Source organism: Mus caroli, unplaced genomic scaffold (genome assembly GCF_978045245.1).
Source record: "Mus caroli unplaced genomic scaffold, Mus_caroli_1 scaffold_15, whole genome shotgun sequence".
NCBI lineage: Eukaryota > Metazoa > Chordata > Mammalia > Rodentia > Muridae > Mus > Mus caroli.
In genome coordinates this window covers 96,153,877-96,170,947 of record NW_028227270.1, presented here as the reverse complement: position 1 = coordinate 96,170,947, position 17,071 = coordinate 96,153,877, and the positions used below count along the sequence as shown (strand labels likewise).

At 46.9% G+C, this 17,071-nt stretch overlaps 1 protein-coding gene across 4 annotated transcripts in view; it reads left to right on the top strand.

Annotated features, from left to right (window-relative positions):
* The window catches only part of Gpld1 (glycosylphosphatidylinositol specific phospholipase D1), a 53,761-nt gene that overhangs the window by 33,236 nt on the left and 3,454 nt on the right, over positions 1-17,071 (top strand). For all 4 annotated transcript variants that reach the window (XM_029468336.2, XM_085831201.1, XM_021179909.3 and 1 more), the window contains 12 exons: positions 896-1,035; positions 5,252-5,438; positions 8,881-8,991; positions 9,174-9,248; positions 9,340-9,496; positions 10,473-10,614; positions 12,014-12,122; positions 12,200-12,293; positions 13,571-13,750; positions 14,270-14,430; positions 16,627-16,653; positions 16,743-16,793. In XM_029468336.2, coding sequence (XP_029324196.1) covers positions 896-1,035; positions 5,252-5,438; positions 8,881-8,991; positions 9,174-9,248; positions 9,340-9,496; positions 10,473-10,614; positions 12,014-12,122; positions 12,200-12,293; positions 13,571-13,750; positions 14,270-14,430; positions 16,627-16,653; positions 16,743-16,793 — 1,434 coding nt within the window. The remainder of the gene's footprint in view (positions 1-895; positions 1,036-5,251; positions 5,439-8,880; positions 8,992-9,173; positions 9,249-9,339; positions 9,497-10,472; positions 10,615-12,013; positions 12,123-12,199; positions 12,294-13,570; positions 13,751-14,269; positions 14,431-16,626; positions 16,654-16,742; positions 16,794-17,071) is intronic.

The window sequence follows — 17,071 nt, the reverse complement described above, 5'->3', positions numbered from 1 at the left end:
AATGAGATGTTGTCTTCAGACAAAAACAAAACTAAAGAAAAGAAAAAGGGAAGTTTAGAATCCCAGGCTTGGTGGCCGGTTGTCCCCAGGTTCCCTGGTACAGGTCTGCAGCTCTGTGAAGGTCCTCTCCTGTTCTTCAGGTACATTGAGAATCAAAGCCAATAGCATCTCACTGTGGGTGTGGCTCTCAACCTTCCTAAGGCTGCAGCCCTTTAATACAGTTCCTCATATTGCAGTGACCCTCAACGGTAATTTTTTGTTGTTGATGATGCTACTTCATGCCTATAATTTTGCTACTGTTATGAATTCTAGGAGACAGCGGTTTGCCAAGGGGGTCACGACCCACAGGTTGAGAACCACTGCTTTAGAAGGTGGGAATTTTTGGACTCCACGTGTTTCAGTTCATTTGTTTGAGGAAAATGAACCATCTATTTACAAACATAATTCTGATTCTAGATTGGACAGGCTCGCCTTTCCTAAAGTTTGGTCCATAAAAAAAATTCTCTTGTTGGCCAGCCATGCCTTTAGTCCCAGCACTCGGGAAGCAGAGCCAGGTAGCTCTCCTTGAGGTTTATACACGGTCTACACGGTCTTCAGAGTGAGTGCTAGGCCAAAAAAAGAGCCTTACAGTGAGATGATCTTTTGTTGGGTGTGAATCTTCAAATCAATGCAGAGGTGGGCTTTGAGGAAATCCTAGCCGACTCTTTCCCTGTAGCCCATTCTCTCAGATTGTACCCCTGCCATCATCTCTTGGACCATCTCGGTGTGACGTTGCTGTCCCTAATGCCTGGTCTGAGCTAGCACATCAATATGAAGGCCTGTTTTCTTTGTCAGCGCTTGTGCCCCCTGGCTCCTGTTGATGATGCTGCGCGTCTAACACAACCTTTCATTCCAGGAATCTGTCACCTTTGTGTACCAGACTCTGGAGAGGAACCTGAGGCTGATGCTTGCTGGCAGCTCTCAGAGAAATCTGAATCATGTCTCCAGCCCCTCTGCTTCCTACACCCTGTCTGTCCCCTATGCCAGGCTCGGCTGGTAAGAACGAGCTCCTTAGACTGGGAATGTTGACTCCCATTCAGCCCTTTGTCAGCTCTGGGGAGGCATCATTTGTGTTAACCGGGCACACAGGTCTGTAATAATTAATTCCCCTGTATTTTAGAAGAAACTAGGAAGCAGAACATGGATTTATTTCAAGTTTGGGTGAACTGGAAGACAGAAAGAAATCTAATGCACTTCTGCCTTGATTAGGGTTTTACTGCTGTGAACAGACACCAGGACCACAGAAACTCTTATAAGGACAACATTTAATTGGGGCTGGCTTACAGGTTCAGAGGTTCAGTCCATTATCATCAAAGCGGGGACATGGCAGCACCCAGGCTGGAATGGTGTGGGAGGAGCTGAGAGTTCTACATCTTCATCTGAAGGCTGCTAGGAGAAGACTGACTTCCATGTGCTTAGGAGGAGGGCTCATTGCACATGCCCACAGTGACATACTTTCCTCCAACAAAGCCACACCTCCCAATAGTGCCACTCCCTGGGCCAAGCATATTTAAACACCATACCTTCCTACTGAGCTGTGGCTGTCTTACAGGTACAGAAGGTTGAGGGACAAAGACTGGACATGAGTTGATTTCATTACAAGACATCTTCCTTGCTCCTCTCCTGGACCTCAAGGTGCCTCCATTTTGTTAGAGAGTTTTTTTTTGTACAAGTCCAGACTGAAGAAAAATAGAGTCTGCCTTGGCTTATGTTCTACCGCTCTGATAAAACACCACGAGCAAAGGCAACTTGGGGAGGAAAGTATTTGTCTGACTTATATGTCCAGATCACAGTCCATCATCAATGAAAACCAAGGCAGGGACTGAAACACGGTAGGAATCTGGAGGTAGGGACAGAGTCAGAGGTTACAGAGGAAGTTGCTTACTGGCTTTTCCTTCATGGCTTGCTCAGCCCACTTTCTTATAGAACCCAGTACTACCTGCTGAGGGATGGCACTGCCCAAAGCAGGCTGGACCACCCCACATCCATCAGCAATCAAGAAAATGCCTCAGACACTTGTCTAATAGGCCAGTCTGATAGATGCAGTTTTCTCAACTGAAGTCCCCTCTTTCCAGATGAGTCTGGTTTATACCAAGCTGGCAAAAAAAAAAAAAAAAAAAAAAAAAAAAAAAACAACAAACAAACAAACAAACAAAAAAAAAAACAAAAACTAACCAGCACAGGGTTATTATAAAAAATGTTTTTAAGACTTTTTTTTTAAAAGTATGTATTTGAGTGTTTTGTCTGAATGTATGTTATGTGCACTATGTGTGTGCTTGGTGCCCTTGAAGGCGTCATAGTTCCGGTGACTCTAGTTACAGACAGTTATGAGCTACCATGTGGGTGCCCAGAGCAAATGCTCTTAATTACTGAGCCATCTCTCCAGCCCCAGAAAGTTGGTTTGTAAACACTTCCAATTTTGAAAGAGAAAAGAATTATGTTTGGTGCAGTGAAGTGCAAGGTCCCCAAACTGGCAGAGTTCTTTGTCAGGAGTCCCATTCTTTTCAGAGCTATAGAGTCGGAAGCCTTTATGTGTTATGTTTTGAAAGTAACTCATTTCCTCAATGCCTCTTAAACACACTAATATTACAAGTGCAAAAGGGTAACCTGGAAAGCCAAAGAGAGGCATACTCTCTAGGACGTCTCTTCTTCAACAGGGCCCCAGCAGAGGACCCTGGCTGAGTTGGAACACATTTTTATTTCTATAATGTAGACACTCAGAAAGGCAGAGGCAGATGTATCTCTGACTTTGAGGCCAACCTGGTATATATAGTGAGTTCCCGGACATCCAGGGCTATGTAGTGAGAGCCTGTCTCAAAACAAGCAAATGAAGAAACCCACCCAAAACAAATAAAAGAGGAACTCAAACACTCTTTTCTAATTAGTTTGTCATCAGAAAAATCACTAATTTCATGGCTAAGCTATATAAGTTTCAACTGCTCTTTACAGTTGGCCAAATATATTTAAGCACCAGGATCTTTCATTTTACTAAGTAACTGCAACAACCAAGTGCCATTTTGTAGAATATCTTCCAGGCCCCAGTGTTCTTGGGGACTTATTATCATGGGCTTCCCTGAGTAGTTCAACGATGCTCCAGGAATGTAAGCAGAGAGGCAGGATGGTCTGAATACCATTGCTTCTGGTGAGAGCCTGGTACCCAGGGATCACTTTATTGAGGGAATGGGGGGTTCTTCTGATTTTGAGCGTAGCCAGGTGACAGAAGTGACTATTCTGGATGGTTTGGCAACACTGCTATGTCTTCTCAGAGTGGGTTCTGAAATAATAGTATTTTTAAAACAATCCTGTCGTGGGGTTTCTACCCACCTTAGATTCTTTATGTCCCCAGATGAAACACACACACACAGCCTTTATATTTTTAAATATGCCTTAATCAGCACAATAGCTGGGCAGCTGCCTACCCTCCATGCTGTTAGAATCCATTTCCCTATAGAGAACAGCAAAAAATTTATTACTTACTATTTACTCTGTTTCATCTGGGCTGCTCTTAACTCCAGCTGGCCAGCCCACATGACCATGTTCTCTTAACTCCTATCCTATGGTGGCGTGCTCTCTTCCTCCTGAGCATCCTTCTTCTTCCATGGTAGCTTCTTTCTTCTCTCTTCCCTTCTCACGGTCTCCTCTCTCTAATCAACTGTCCCTATCTCCCTTCTGCCCAGCTATTAGCTGCCAGAATCTTTATTCACCATCAGAATTAACTTGGGGGCAGGGTCCCAGAGGCCACATGCAGACTCCAGATCTTAGAGGCCAACACTTGGCATTACAATAAACAGTGAAAGACAAAACCTCAACAGAATTCCAATGGCCCTTTATTTGAGGGGTACACTAATACAGCAAGCACCAGGGGTTGGGAGGTGAAATCTACCTCTCTGCTGCCATTCACGTGTGAGTTAAGGTTCTTCTTAGCCACCTCCCCAAAAGAGCCAAAGGCAGGAATGGCAGCCACAACCAGCAGGGCCTTACCTACTGGCTAGCCTTAGCCCCTGGGGGCTGTGCACTGGCCTTTGCCTTTCTGCAGGCATCTTAGAAAGGGCTTTGTTCTTTCCGCTATGCCTTGTTATTTGTTCTTTCCATGGCCATGTGAACTAGAACAAGCAAAACTTTTGTTCTTTTCAGCCCTGGGTCACCTGTGAACCATTAACTGTCATCTCTGTAGCCAGTCAGTCACAGGTGCCACTTATTTACTTGATTCAGATACATAGTTCTCATCCCCAAGATAGATATATTCTGGAGCCAACTGAGTGACCATGGTCTAAGAACACAGGTTCAGGTTGCTGCAAATACTGTGTTCCAATGTGGTAACAGTTTCATGGAGTTTTTATAATGACATAACACACAAAGTTCTAAATCAGGACACTTTAAAATATATATTGGTAGGGCCACATATGGTGGCATATTGCTTTAGTCCCAGCACTTGGTAGGCAGAGGCAGGAGGATCTCTATGAGTTCCAGATCAGCCTGGTCTACAGAGTGAGTTCCAGGTTAGCTGAGGACACATAGGGAGACCCTGCCTCAAAACAAACAAACAAACAAACAAAAACAAACTATATTGGTGGGAACACCAAGCAGGCTGGTTAGATTATAATGGCTGCCACAGACCTCACATAACATTCTTAGCTTTGGGCTTGGTCTGTTAATACATCCCCAAAGGATTTCCCTGATTACCTCAAGGATTTGAGGTCAGACATAGGTGGGCACTAAATGGCCACTGAGATGCCAAAGATAGTCCAAGAAAGATAATTTGGCTCCAGATCTGCAGCATTTCAACTCTCTACAATCAGGAACTTCCCATCAACCTTTAGGAATCTCAGTTCACCACTAAAGATGTTGGCTACCTAATTTAATGCCATAAAAAACTGGGCTGTGTTGGCAGCATAGAAGCAAACCATGAATTTGATTAGGAAACAGTGTACCTCGGTGGCTGCTGGTAGGGCAGTTCTATGAGGCTGTTCTTCATCTACTCTGGTTCTGTGGTTCAGAAAGACCCAGGGGCCTCTGGCTGTCCATTTTATTTTGTTTGCCTGTGTAGAGTGACTCTGAGTCTCACAAATGATACAGCCCCACCCCCACTCCCCATTTCCTATATAAATGTCCCCAGAAGTCTTGCAGACTCAGCTGGGAAAGCTAAGTGGCTGGGTTCTAGAGAGGAGAGCAAGTGGTGTGACTGTAGCCCTTAGCCCTCTCCTTCTCTAAGGGTCATGACCTCAGCTGACCTCAACCAGGATGGGCACGGCGACCTCGTAGTGGGTGCACCAGGCTACAGCCACCCTGGCCGCTTCCAGATTGGGCGGGTGTACATCATCTATGGCAACGATCTGGGCCTGCCTCCCATCGACCTGGACTTAGACAAGGAGGCCCATGGGATCCTGGAGGGCTTCCAGGTGAGATGCCCTATCACATCTTTCCTCTCTTAGGGGGGGAGTGAGCCACTGCTGATATTTTGAAATGTTTTCATTGTTTTTGTTTTTCTGGTACTGGGGATTAAACCCAAGGCTTCACGCATGACTGACAAGTGCTCTACCACAGGGCTTACCCTTGTTCAGCCTACTAGACAAGCGCTCTTGCAGAGCCCCCTGCCCACAGCTCCTCACTGAGGGTACTAGGCAAGCACTGAACATCTGAGTGCCCCTCATCCCCTCACTGAGGGGTACTGTAAGGCAAACACTCTTCTACTGAGCCCTACCCTAGCTCAGCCCTTCTCTTGGGGAGTCTAGTGCTCTACCATGGAGCCATGCTCAGGCCTCTCCCTGAGGGACTCTAGGTAGGGGTTAGATCACTGATGACACCTCAACCTATTGCTGGAAGATTCTAGGCCATCATTCTACCACTTAGCCATGCTCTCAGCCCTTCACTGGATTACAGGCAAGTGCTCTATCTCCGAGCCATACCCTCAGCGGGTTCTGGGGTAGCATTCTACTGCTGAGCCACTGCCCCCCCCCCCATATGTGACATTTTGAGGTATGCTCTCCAGCTAAGCCACTAGTGAGGAGAATAATTATAGTAACAGTTGGCAGCCTACACCCGTGCAATGCCATTCATTGTTAGAGTCGCCTTCATTGCCTTGGGCTCCATCTGTTACTAACTTCGAACATAAAACACAGTGCCTTCACCAAACAGACATGCTGTTCACAACAGCTTCACACAGACATTCTGGATTTGAGGTTCTTTCCATTTTAAGAGACAGGGTCTCTGGCTGGAGAGATGGATCAGTGGTTAAGAGCACTGGCTGCTCTTCCAGAGGTCCTGAGTTCAATTCCCAGCAACCACATGGTGGCTTACAGCCATCTGTAATGAGATCTGATGCCCTCTTCTGATGTGTCAGTGACAGCATGCTCATATACATAAAATAAATAAATGAATAAATCAGAGAGAGAGAGAGAGAGAGAGAGAGAGAGACTCACACTATAGCTCAGGCTGACCTGGAATTCACTATGTAGCCCCACGTTGGCCTTGAACTTCTAAATGCCTGTTCTTCCTAGGGCTGGGGTTGTTAATGTGAAGAGCTATAGCTTCTTGATGTCACAGTGCCGTGGTAAAGACAGAATTCCTAATGCTCTTCACCATCCCCCACCCCTACCCGTGTAACCGTCTTCATTAGTTACGGAGTAGCCATAAAATAAAAAGCCACCGTGGGCCTGGTTCTGGGCTCCAGGCTCTGCTTGCATTTCATTGCTTTGCTTCAAGAAGTTTTTCTTCAGGAGGGAAAACCCAGTCACTGCTGACGATTATTACAGACTCGGAGGGTTCGTTCATCTTAGGAACACTTAGGGCCCTGGACGGCATTACAGACACAGAAGGCATTTGCCATCTTAGTAGCAAGGAGGGACAGCAAGCCTTACTGCTAGTCACAGAAGAGGCTTTGGTGGCATTGGCCTGGCCCTGAATCTCTGAGTGTCAAGTGCTTGGGATTAGCAACCTAGATTGGGGGGGGGGGTCAATAGTGGCTCTCTGACTGGGTAAGTTACTTCTCCATTGCTAGTTATTCATGCTGTGGGGAGAAAAAACGTCATCACACCTGTCTGTGAAGACAAATTACAAGCTCACAGGGTTTGTGATCTAGCTTAGGCTCTGATAAAAGCTGTCCTGGCCTTGCCATGTGGAAGTGAGTCGCTTGCCCAGGGTATGGGGTCACCCTATAAAGGTTGTTCCATCTTATGGAGTCTTCTGACATCACATGAAATATTTCCAAACTAAGTTAAGATGTCCTGTCTCTCCTACTGCTGCGCAGTCACTGTTGTTAAACCAGCAGGTAAAGTCTAAAATTCTGGGCAGTGGCTTCCTGCATGATAAACTCTCTCAAAGTCCACATGGGAGAGGAGGCGATGGCTCCACAGTGCCCTCCTCCCCATGCGACCTTTGGCAGCTTGGATGACGGCCAGAAGAAGGCATGACCTAGACTTTGGAAGCCTGTGGCCAGCCCTGTGTCATCATGAGCCTCCCCATGTCCTTGGCTACCATGGGGGATTAGGATTGCTGTTTCAAAACTCCTCTGCACTTTGTTGTGAGGCTGAATCTCAGGAGGGCCCCGGGACAGCTGCTGGAGATGACTCAGCCCAGCTGCAGAGGGCAAGGCTTAGCTTATCACAGGTCCCCACCCAGCACAGCATCCATTCCTGAAGCAGTCCTCTGTTCTTTGTCATGTTTCTGGGTCATCAAAAGGCTGGACACGACAGATACCATTGCACACACGACAGGAATTAATCAATAGACAATATATGGGGCACTGGGCCATATGTGATGTGGCAACATTACCGCTGCCAGATGGTTCCCCGTGGTACACGCTGTGGAGAGCACAGAGAAGTTGAGTTAAATTTAGGCTGGTTTTAGACAGGAGGAGAAAAATATACATAGAGAAAAAAAATCTATGTTGGGAACAAAATGTGTTAAAATAGAACCAGTTTTTCCTCTTACGAATGGGGTGTGAGGTTAATAACCACAGCACCTCATTTAATCCATAGTAGAATTTCCTGCCACCATGGGCAGGTTCCACAGCTGTGCTCTGTAATGTTGATAACCATTGGAAATGGATGCTTGCATATGTGAAATGGGGCCATTGCAGCAGGGAGACTGGTTTTGTATTGTTTTCTTTAGATGGAAATATAGTAGCCATCGTAGGCTGGCAGCCACCATGCCAGGCCCCTCAGTGTGGCTCTGCCTCCACATCATGAGTGTGCCACTGAAGTCAGCTGCTGGTGCTGGCACTTGGTGATTGTTACTTAGATAGTTTCAGCTGGACTTGGTGGTATAGGCATGACAACACAGTTACTCAGGAAGCTGAGACAGAAGGGAGGGTCACAAGTTCAAGGCCTGCCCAAGTTACAAAGTGAGTTCAAGGCCAGCTTGGGCAATTTAGTAAGACCCTGTCTTAAAATGAAAATTACACACACACACACACACACACACACACACACACACACACACAGAGGCCTGCGGATATAGTTTACTGGTTGAGTACTTGCCTAGGATGTGTGAGACGTTCAATTCAACCCCAAACACCACACACACATACACACACACACACACACACACACACACACACACACACACACAGGGGATACTGTAGTATGGGTTGGAGTACACAAGACCATATCTACAAATCTAGAGCTCCCAAGAACTGACTGCTTTCTTATACTTCAGCTTCTCAAGATAGACAGGCTTACCCAAAGGCTGCCTATGGCAGAGCTACCAGGATATGTCCCATATGTGCTATGGACACTGAGGTTTTGGGCCTTGGCCTATGGGTGGTAGGTGGGGGCCCAGGCTCTCCATGCTGGGAGTCTGAAGGCCATGCTTAGCCCAGGGAAGTAACTTGTGTTTCCTCAGCCTTCAGGTCGCTTTGGCTCAGCTTTGGCCGTGCTGGACTTCAACCAGGATGGGCTGCCTGACCTGGCTGTGGGCGCTCCCTCCGTGGGCTCAGGGCAGCTCACCTACAATGTAAGGCTGGGAGGAAGGCAGAGGTGGAGAGGGGGCCTGGGGCATGGAGCAGTAATGCCAAATGCCAGTTTCCAGACTGTGTTTCTGGGACTAGTGAGTCAGTCCTTTCTAGTTTTACTGTATTTTAGGGTTTAGGGTTCTCGGTACCATGAAAGCATTCTGGTTTGTTGCTGTTTGTCTAGGGCTCAGTGTATGTCTACTATGGTTCCCAGCAAGGGAGGCTGTCTTCTTCCCCTAACGTCACCATCTCCTGCAAGGTATGTTTCTGCCTTGTGTCTGGGCCTCACTCAGCTGCTGCCCCACGGCCTCTGGGGCTGATGGCTTGTGCTGTCCCATCTTCCTCCTAAGGACACCTACTGTAACTTGGGCTGGACCCTCTTGGCAACAGACGCAGACGGAGATGGCCGGCACGATCTGGTCATCAGCTCCCCTTTCGCACCAGGTGGAGGGAAGCAGAGAGGGATTGTGGCCACCTTTTATTCTCACCCCAGACGGAATGACAAAGGTAGACGCTGGTCAAGGGGAGGGGCAGAGATCACTGCTTGACTGTGGCTGCCATGACATCTCTTGCATGTGGGCTTGTGTGCTATAATGTCACTTGCTAACAGACAGGCTCTCATGCTGACAGAGGTCGTGGCAAAAGATGGGGAGAGAAAGGCCAATGAGGGCAGGTGACATGGCTCAGTGGGTAAGTGGCTTCCTGCTATGGCTGACAACCTGAGTTCAATCTCTAGAACCCATATGGTGGAGAGAACTGACTCCTGAAATGTTGTTCTTTGACCTCCACATGTATGCTATGGCACATGGGTACACACACACACACACACACACACACACACACCATAAATAAATGTTTAATAAATAATAATCACCGAGTATACAACAGGCCACCTGGTTTATTGGTCCACATACAAAGGGACAAGAGGTTATTTTCACAGCTTCAAAGAGTGAAACAGAGATGCTGTGAAGGCTGAGGGCCAGAGCCAACCTAGTTGCTCCACGTGCCCTGAGAAGGCTTTTCTAAGTAGTATCCTTACCCTTTGGAAATGGGCTTGTGAAACACACTTCATGTCTGAAGTGTGACATCTGCGAATAGTGCTGGGGCCCTGGGATCCATGTATAACCAACAAGGTCTGCAAAATCTCAGAAAGGACCTGGTTCTCATATGCTCATTAACAGGACCCGTCCCTTCTATTCCAGGTCCTCCCTCAGAAGAGGAATAGGTACCACCCATTCACTCATATAGAGGGTTGGTTTTAAGACAGGGTCTCATACTACCAGGCTAACCTCAAACTGCATATAGCCAAGGATGACCTTGAACTCTTGATCCTTCCACCTCCACATCCTAAATTCTGTGATTCTAGACGTGTGCCCCCATGCCTAGAACATGCCTGTATTTGCTCCTTTCATGTTCGTTTATTGGGCCTGGGTTTCTTGGCTGATGATTGGTTGGTCGGCTGATGGAGCCTGGTGTTCTTTAGAATTACTGACTTTGGAGGAAGCTGACTGGAAGGTGAATGGGGAGGAGGATTTCTCGTGGTTTGGATACTCCCTTCACGGGGTCACTGTTGCAAACAGAAGCCTGCTGCTGATTGGGAGCCCGACCTGGAAGAATGTCAGCAGGTGAGTGTTGACATCGGGATCAGAGGAAACGATGCACATAGGGGAAGGTGCCAGGTGTTGGGGACCTCAGTAGGTGTGAGGTATGAAGAAGCGGGTGAATGGTTATTGCCCTTAGAAGGAACAGCTCTGGAGGGAGGCTGTAGGTTCTTGTGCAAGAACCTTGCACAAGAAATTGCACAAAGAATTTCTCAGACAATGAGTTTAAACACAGAAATATTTCATGTTACTGTTCTGAAAGCTCGAAGTCTCAGATCAAAGTGTGGGCAAAGTTCTGCTCCTGTTTGGCTTATATATAGCCATCTTTGTTAGAGTTATCTCTGCAAGACACAGCACTCTTCAAAGGAAATAAATAGCTTATCCTTTTTTGAAAATATTTGTATACAGGGCTAGAAAAGGGTATTTAATTTCCTTGGAACTGGAGTTACAGCCAGTTGTGAGGCACCATGTAGGTGCTGGAAATCAAACCCCAATCCCATGGAAGAGCAACGAGTGCTCTTAACAGCTGAGTCATCTCTCCAGCCCCAGAAATAGTTTATTCTTCAGCCACATATGACTGACTAGGGCACAGGGACACAAGTTTAAGTTGTTCAAATAACACATTCAAATACAGAAATGGTTTTGTGAAATTACATTAGTTACAGAACAAAAGAAAGTAAGAAATCAAAGCATTTTTTTCCCCGAAATAAGTTGGTGGAGACAACAGATAGATTACAGAAGCCCAAGGTCTTGCTGCTAGCTTCAGAGGCTTTCTGAAGATGTTTAGCCCGGAGTTGGTGAGAGATAGCTGCCTATGGCTTTCAAAGGGCTTTAACTAAGAGTCACAGAGATGCTAGGTGAGATACAGAGATGGGCAGTGAGTGAGCGAGTGGCAGGTATTAAAGAAAGCCGGAGACCACTTGGCTCTGGCTCTGCAGCATCACAACAGTCAGGAAGCAAGCCAATCATTTGGCCATGCAGAGACTGTTCCACCCTGGGATTCTCACAGCCCTCTGGTGTCAATGTACTAATCTGTTTATATAAGGACTAAGTCCTGTTTGATTATGGTTCTCCCCAATGTTCCTTCTCCTTTTAAAGACATTGCCTCCAGCACAGTCTGATTCTGAAGTCCTGGCGTCAGGATTTCCCCTAGGACACCAGCAGTGGGGTGGGCCGTGAGTGTGAACTAACCACTGGTAGAGGGCATCTCTGCTTTTGCTGCAGAGAGGAGGTGGAGGGTTGATGCGAGACTTGGGAGTCTCCACGTTCGTGAGATTAACTTCATAGGAGCCAATGCTGGCAGTTCAGGACCACAGGACAGAGCCCAAGGGTCTACATAGTAGGGTGAGGCTCCTTTCCTGGACACTAAACCCCTTGCGGACCAGCATTCTGCATCTGCCACTAACCACTGTGTTCTCCCCAGGATGGCACGCTCAAGCCACAAAAAGAACCAAGAGGAAAAGAGCCTGGGAAAGGTGTATGGCTACTTTCTCCCAAACCGCCAGAGCACAATCACTATCTCGGGAGATAAGGTACGGCAGCCTCCCTTTCCAGGACAGTGTGCTGTAGGGAGCTTGCTCGATCGGTAACAACCAATTGTTCTTTGCAGGCGATGGGAAAGCTGGGTACCTCCCTGTCCAGTGGTTATGTGAGAGTGAATGGGACCCTAACCCAAGTCCTGCTGGTTGGAGCCCCTACTCATGGTAGGTCACCCACACCCCATGAGGCTCTTTGACCATAAGGTCTTAACAGAAAGTCATGGGAACTTGCCAGGCACAAGTGGGCTTAAGTGCTTCCTGTTTAAAAGTCATGAGTAGCAAGTTGTGTAGTCTCTTTGAATTTGTATATCATCATTTACAAAATGGCTATAGTATCAATACTTCAAATGTTGTTGAAATGATGCGCGGAAGTGAGTTTAAAGCTCCCACACTCTGACCCCAGAGCTAGAGACGAGCTGCTTTGTTGTGTTTTAATTCTGTTTTTGTTATTGAGACACTATCTAGCCCAGGGTCACCAGAAACTTGGAGTTGAGTCTGCGGGTCCTCATTCCTGCAGGCCAAGTGGAGGCAGGAGGATCAGAGGGGTTCAAGGTCAGCCTCTGCGATGTAGTGAGTTTGAGAGTATACTGTACTACATGAGACTCTCAACAAACACACCCAAAAATTACAGGATAGACAGATGACTTAGTTCTAGCACCTGTGTCATGTGGCTTACATCTGCCTGTAACTCCAACTCCAGGGGATCCAGTGGCAACTTCTGGCTCACGCACATAAGATACACATACACAGAATAAATACATAAGAAGTGTAACAATTAAATGAAAAAATTTAAATTATTTTTATTATTTAAAAAATTTTTAGTTTTAGGATAGTCAAGTCCTTTAATAATGCTGGCCACTTGAAGCATGTGGGGGTTGGGAAGGTGGGGTAGAAGGCCTACCAGCAACTTCCTCATGTATTTTCCTTTCTTAACTAGAAAATGTATTCATATCTTATTGTAAGCATGTTCTATGTCAAATACTCTTCAAATATCTGGTTGTTCTTACATATAGAGCACTTTTCTCCCTTGTGCCTGCCACTGGGCTTTGAGGGAAACCTGGGGAGGGAAATGTTTTCACATTGTTCTGGAGGAGGGACTGAGCCTTAGGCACAGAACCCAGACCTGGGGAAATTATGGCTACTTTTCTGATACGATGGATATCAGGGAGATTCCTAGTCTAGAGGAGCCAGTGTTCTGACACCCTTTCTGCATAGTGCCAAACCACTTCCCAGAATGCTTGCTTCCTGTAAGCGGGGAAGAGACTTGAATAGTAAACTTGTATCTGGCAAAGGTTTGGCTGCATGGTCCCTGCACAGTTGGGGACGGGACAGTGTGAGAACATGGTGCACTTGAAGTGCACACACCTGGGGCACAAATGGGCATACTGGTGGGGTCCTCTCTTCCCTCTTACGATGCTAGGAGGCCCTGTGGCTTGTTTCAGATGACGTATCTAAAATGGCATTCCTAACCATGACCCTGCACCAGGGTGGAGCCACTCGGATGTACGAGCTAGCCCCCGAGAAGACACAGCCTGCTCTGCTCAGCACATTCAGTGGAGACCGACGCTTTTCTCGATTTGGTAGTGTTCTACACCTGACTGACCTGGACGATGATGGCTTAGGTAAGGCTGGGAATAGTGACTTTAGCTAAAGCTAACTCCCTTCATACTCCATGAACCTGTGTCCCAGTTAGATGGACTAGCTTCTGCCTCTTTATGGACAGTCCAGTGGCCTAAGAAACTTTCTTTTTTTTTTTTTTAAAGACACCACCTCACTTAGTTCAGGTTTGCTTCTAACTCCTCGTGCAGCCAAGGGTGATTCTCAATTATTGATCCTTCTGCCTGTATCTCCCAAGCTGTGTGGCACTTGGCACTGCATGCATGTGCCACGCCTGGCTTCCAGGGCTTCTATAGACCAGAACTTAGATGCACACAAATAAGCTGCATTTCCTAGAGACTTAGTGGGAGGGGACCAGGTCCATTACTGATGGATGACAAAGTGGGAAGCAAAGGCCTTTCACTGACTTTGGAGGCAGCCGTGGCGACTGAAGGGCATGTGTGGGAGGTAGGCTTAGGATCCAGAGGTGGAGGGCAGAAGGCGGAGAGGAGTCTAATGCTTCTTTTCCATTTTTTTGTTAACAGATGAAATCATCATGGCTGCCCCACTGAGGATAACAGATGTCACTTCCGGACTGCTAGGGGGAGAAGATGGGCGAGTGTACATTTATAATGGCATGTATACCACCTTAGGTGACATGACCGGCAAATGCAAGTCCTGGATGACTCCATGTCCAGAGGAGAAGGTAAGGGAGACCTGCGGAGTCTATGATGGGCAAGGTCTAGCGCTTAGTCATCCGCCCGTGTGCCTACAGCTGTGCTGGCTGCCTCTAGAGCTGGAACCCAGTTGGACTTGGTCCTTGTTCACAGCTGGCCATGGCTTGAGTAGGTGCCCAGGGCAGGGAGCTAAAGGAGGTTCTGGCCACATTGGAACTTCACCAAAAACTGCAGCCTTTGGATTTTTGTGTATTGCTTCTTTACTCCGTTCTCTGATGGGGTTCCTTGCGTCTCTAAGCATTTAGCTTGGCTATTATTATTTGTTATTACTATTTATTGTTATCTTTCTTAAATTTGAAAATTAAGGTGTAGTGGCATATGCCTTTGACCCGAGCACCCAGGACACAGAGACATTTGGGTCTCTGTGAGTTTGAGGCCAGCCTCATCTACATAGTAAGTTCTCTGCCAGGGGTACAAAGTGGGACCTTGTCTTAAAAACAAACAAAAAATGATTTTTTAAATGGCAAAATGAAAGTTTAGTGTGAAAAATGTAGAAAATACAGAAACACAAAGAGGAGCATTAAAATTAACCTACTTAGAATTCTGTAGGGCTTTCCCCTGTTAATCAGAGTGCATAATCTTCTAGTAGGCAGGAGGCAGGGTCTTGCCATGTAGCCCTGTTTGGCCTGGAACTTGTGGTAGTCTCCCTGTGTCTGCCTCACTGGTGCGGGGGTCCCAGGCTAGCAGTCCCATGTCCTACTTAGTGTGCGCACAATAAAGCACTGTGTGCAGCTGAATCCACACCAAAGCTACGAAGCTATTTTGATGCCAATGACAGACAAAGAGGCTGAAGGACAGAGGGCTTCTGTTCAAGACACTGCAGACGGCAGCCAGCCAAGGACCAGTGCTAAGACCTCTTTCTAACACTTGTTAACCAATAGGATCCCAACATGCCTGTTTTGTTCACAAATTAACTTGATCTTTTTTTTTTTTTTGGTTTTTCGAGACAGGGTTTCTCTGTGTAGCCCTGGCTGTCCTGGAACTCACTTTGTAGACCAGGCTGGCCTCGAACTCAGAAATCTGCCTGTCTCTACCTCCCAAGTGCTGGGATTAAAGGCGTGCGCCACCACCGCCCGGCTTTTTTTTTTTTTTAAGGTATAGTCTAGGCTGGCCTCAAATTTCCCACTTCCACCTCCCAAGTGCTAGGCTTTAATCAAACAGTATGCAAGCTGAGCATTCCCAGGCTAAAACCTGAAATACTGCAAAAGTGAAGACTTCTCATGATCTGACATGATACTGCAAATGGAAACTCTACAGTAGGGTACTGGTCTTGTGTACAGTCATTAGTATACTGTATAGAACTGTCAGGCTGTGGGCCTGTCAGATATATCTCCTGTTTAGTCCGAGGCCCATCCTCTGGACATCCCACTATGTATCTGTAGATACTTCACATCCAGAAAAATCCCAAATCTAAACTCTGGACCCAGGCATTCTGCATGAGGAGTATTCACCTCATATTGAGAACATTGTTGGGCCAGTGAGGTGGCTCAGTGTCTAAAGGAGCTTGCTACCAAGCTGGAGGGCCTAGGACCCACGTGGTAGTAGAGAACCTACTCTCAAGTTGCCCTCTGACCTCCACATGCATGTCTTGGCACACATGCATGTACACACAACCCAAGTAAAATAAGTAGACGGTGTAAAGAGGAAAGCACAAATGACAGCAGCCTAGAGCCTAGATTTTATGGAAAAGTACACATTGTTCTAGAGGGATGTAGATGTGGTGGTGGTGATGGCTGTAACTCTACTACCCCAAAGGTAGAAGCAGGAGGACTAGGAATTCAAGGACAGCCTTGGCTATAGAGTGAGTTTGTGGCCAGCCTGCATTACATTAGATCCTGCTAAGAAGGGAAGTGGGAGGGGGGTTCTATCTGTTAACTCTTTTACCTTGGAATACGCCCATTTAACTGACTTATCAGAAGTGGTGATCGCTAGTCATTGTGGCTGATTCTATTATACACCGCAGGGCAAACATTCCAATGGAAATGATTCCTTACAACAGACGAGGCTTTAGGATCTAGGCTTCTGTAAATGGAATTTCTAGGTTACGGGGCATAGTTGGAAGAATCTGGAAACACTGAAATATGAGCATGAAGCTGTCAGACTGGCTCAAAGCTCTGCATGAGTAGTAGCCATGCTAAAGGTCTCCCCACTGCTCTTTTTTCCAGGCACAGTATGTACTAACTTCTCCAGAGGTAAGTACCCCAAGGTCTGACACCCCCACCCCAGCCCCTTGTACTTATGTCAACTGCTGAACCAACCATGGTGTGTGTGTGTTTTACAGGCAAGTTCAAGGTTTGGGAGCTCGCTCGTGTCTGTGCGGTCTAAGGGAAGGGTGAGTACAGGGCCTGCGCTTTGACACAAGCTCTGACAATCCCTTCTTAGTTTAGAAAAGAAAGGAAACAGGAACTTAACCTCACTATTTTCTAAGTGTGAGACCCACGCCCGCCCCCACCCCCATGCCCTCCCTCTGCTGCTCTACAGCAGGGCCTAGCAGGGCCTGTGGGACAACTATATTTGACTTTTTAAACCTATTTTAAATAGCTGAAAGAATACTTGCTGACATGAGGTTTTTATGGCGTTGGCTGTCAGGGTCCGTCTTAAGGGTGTTTG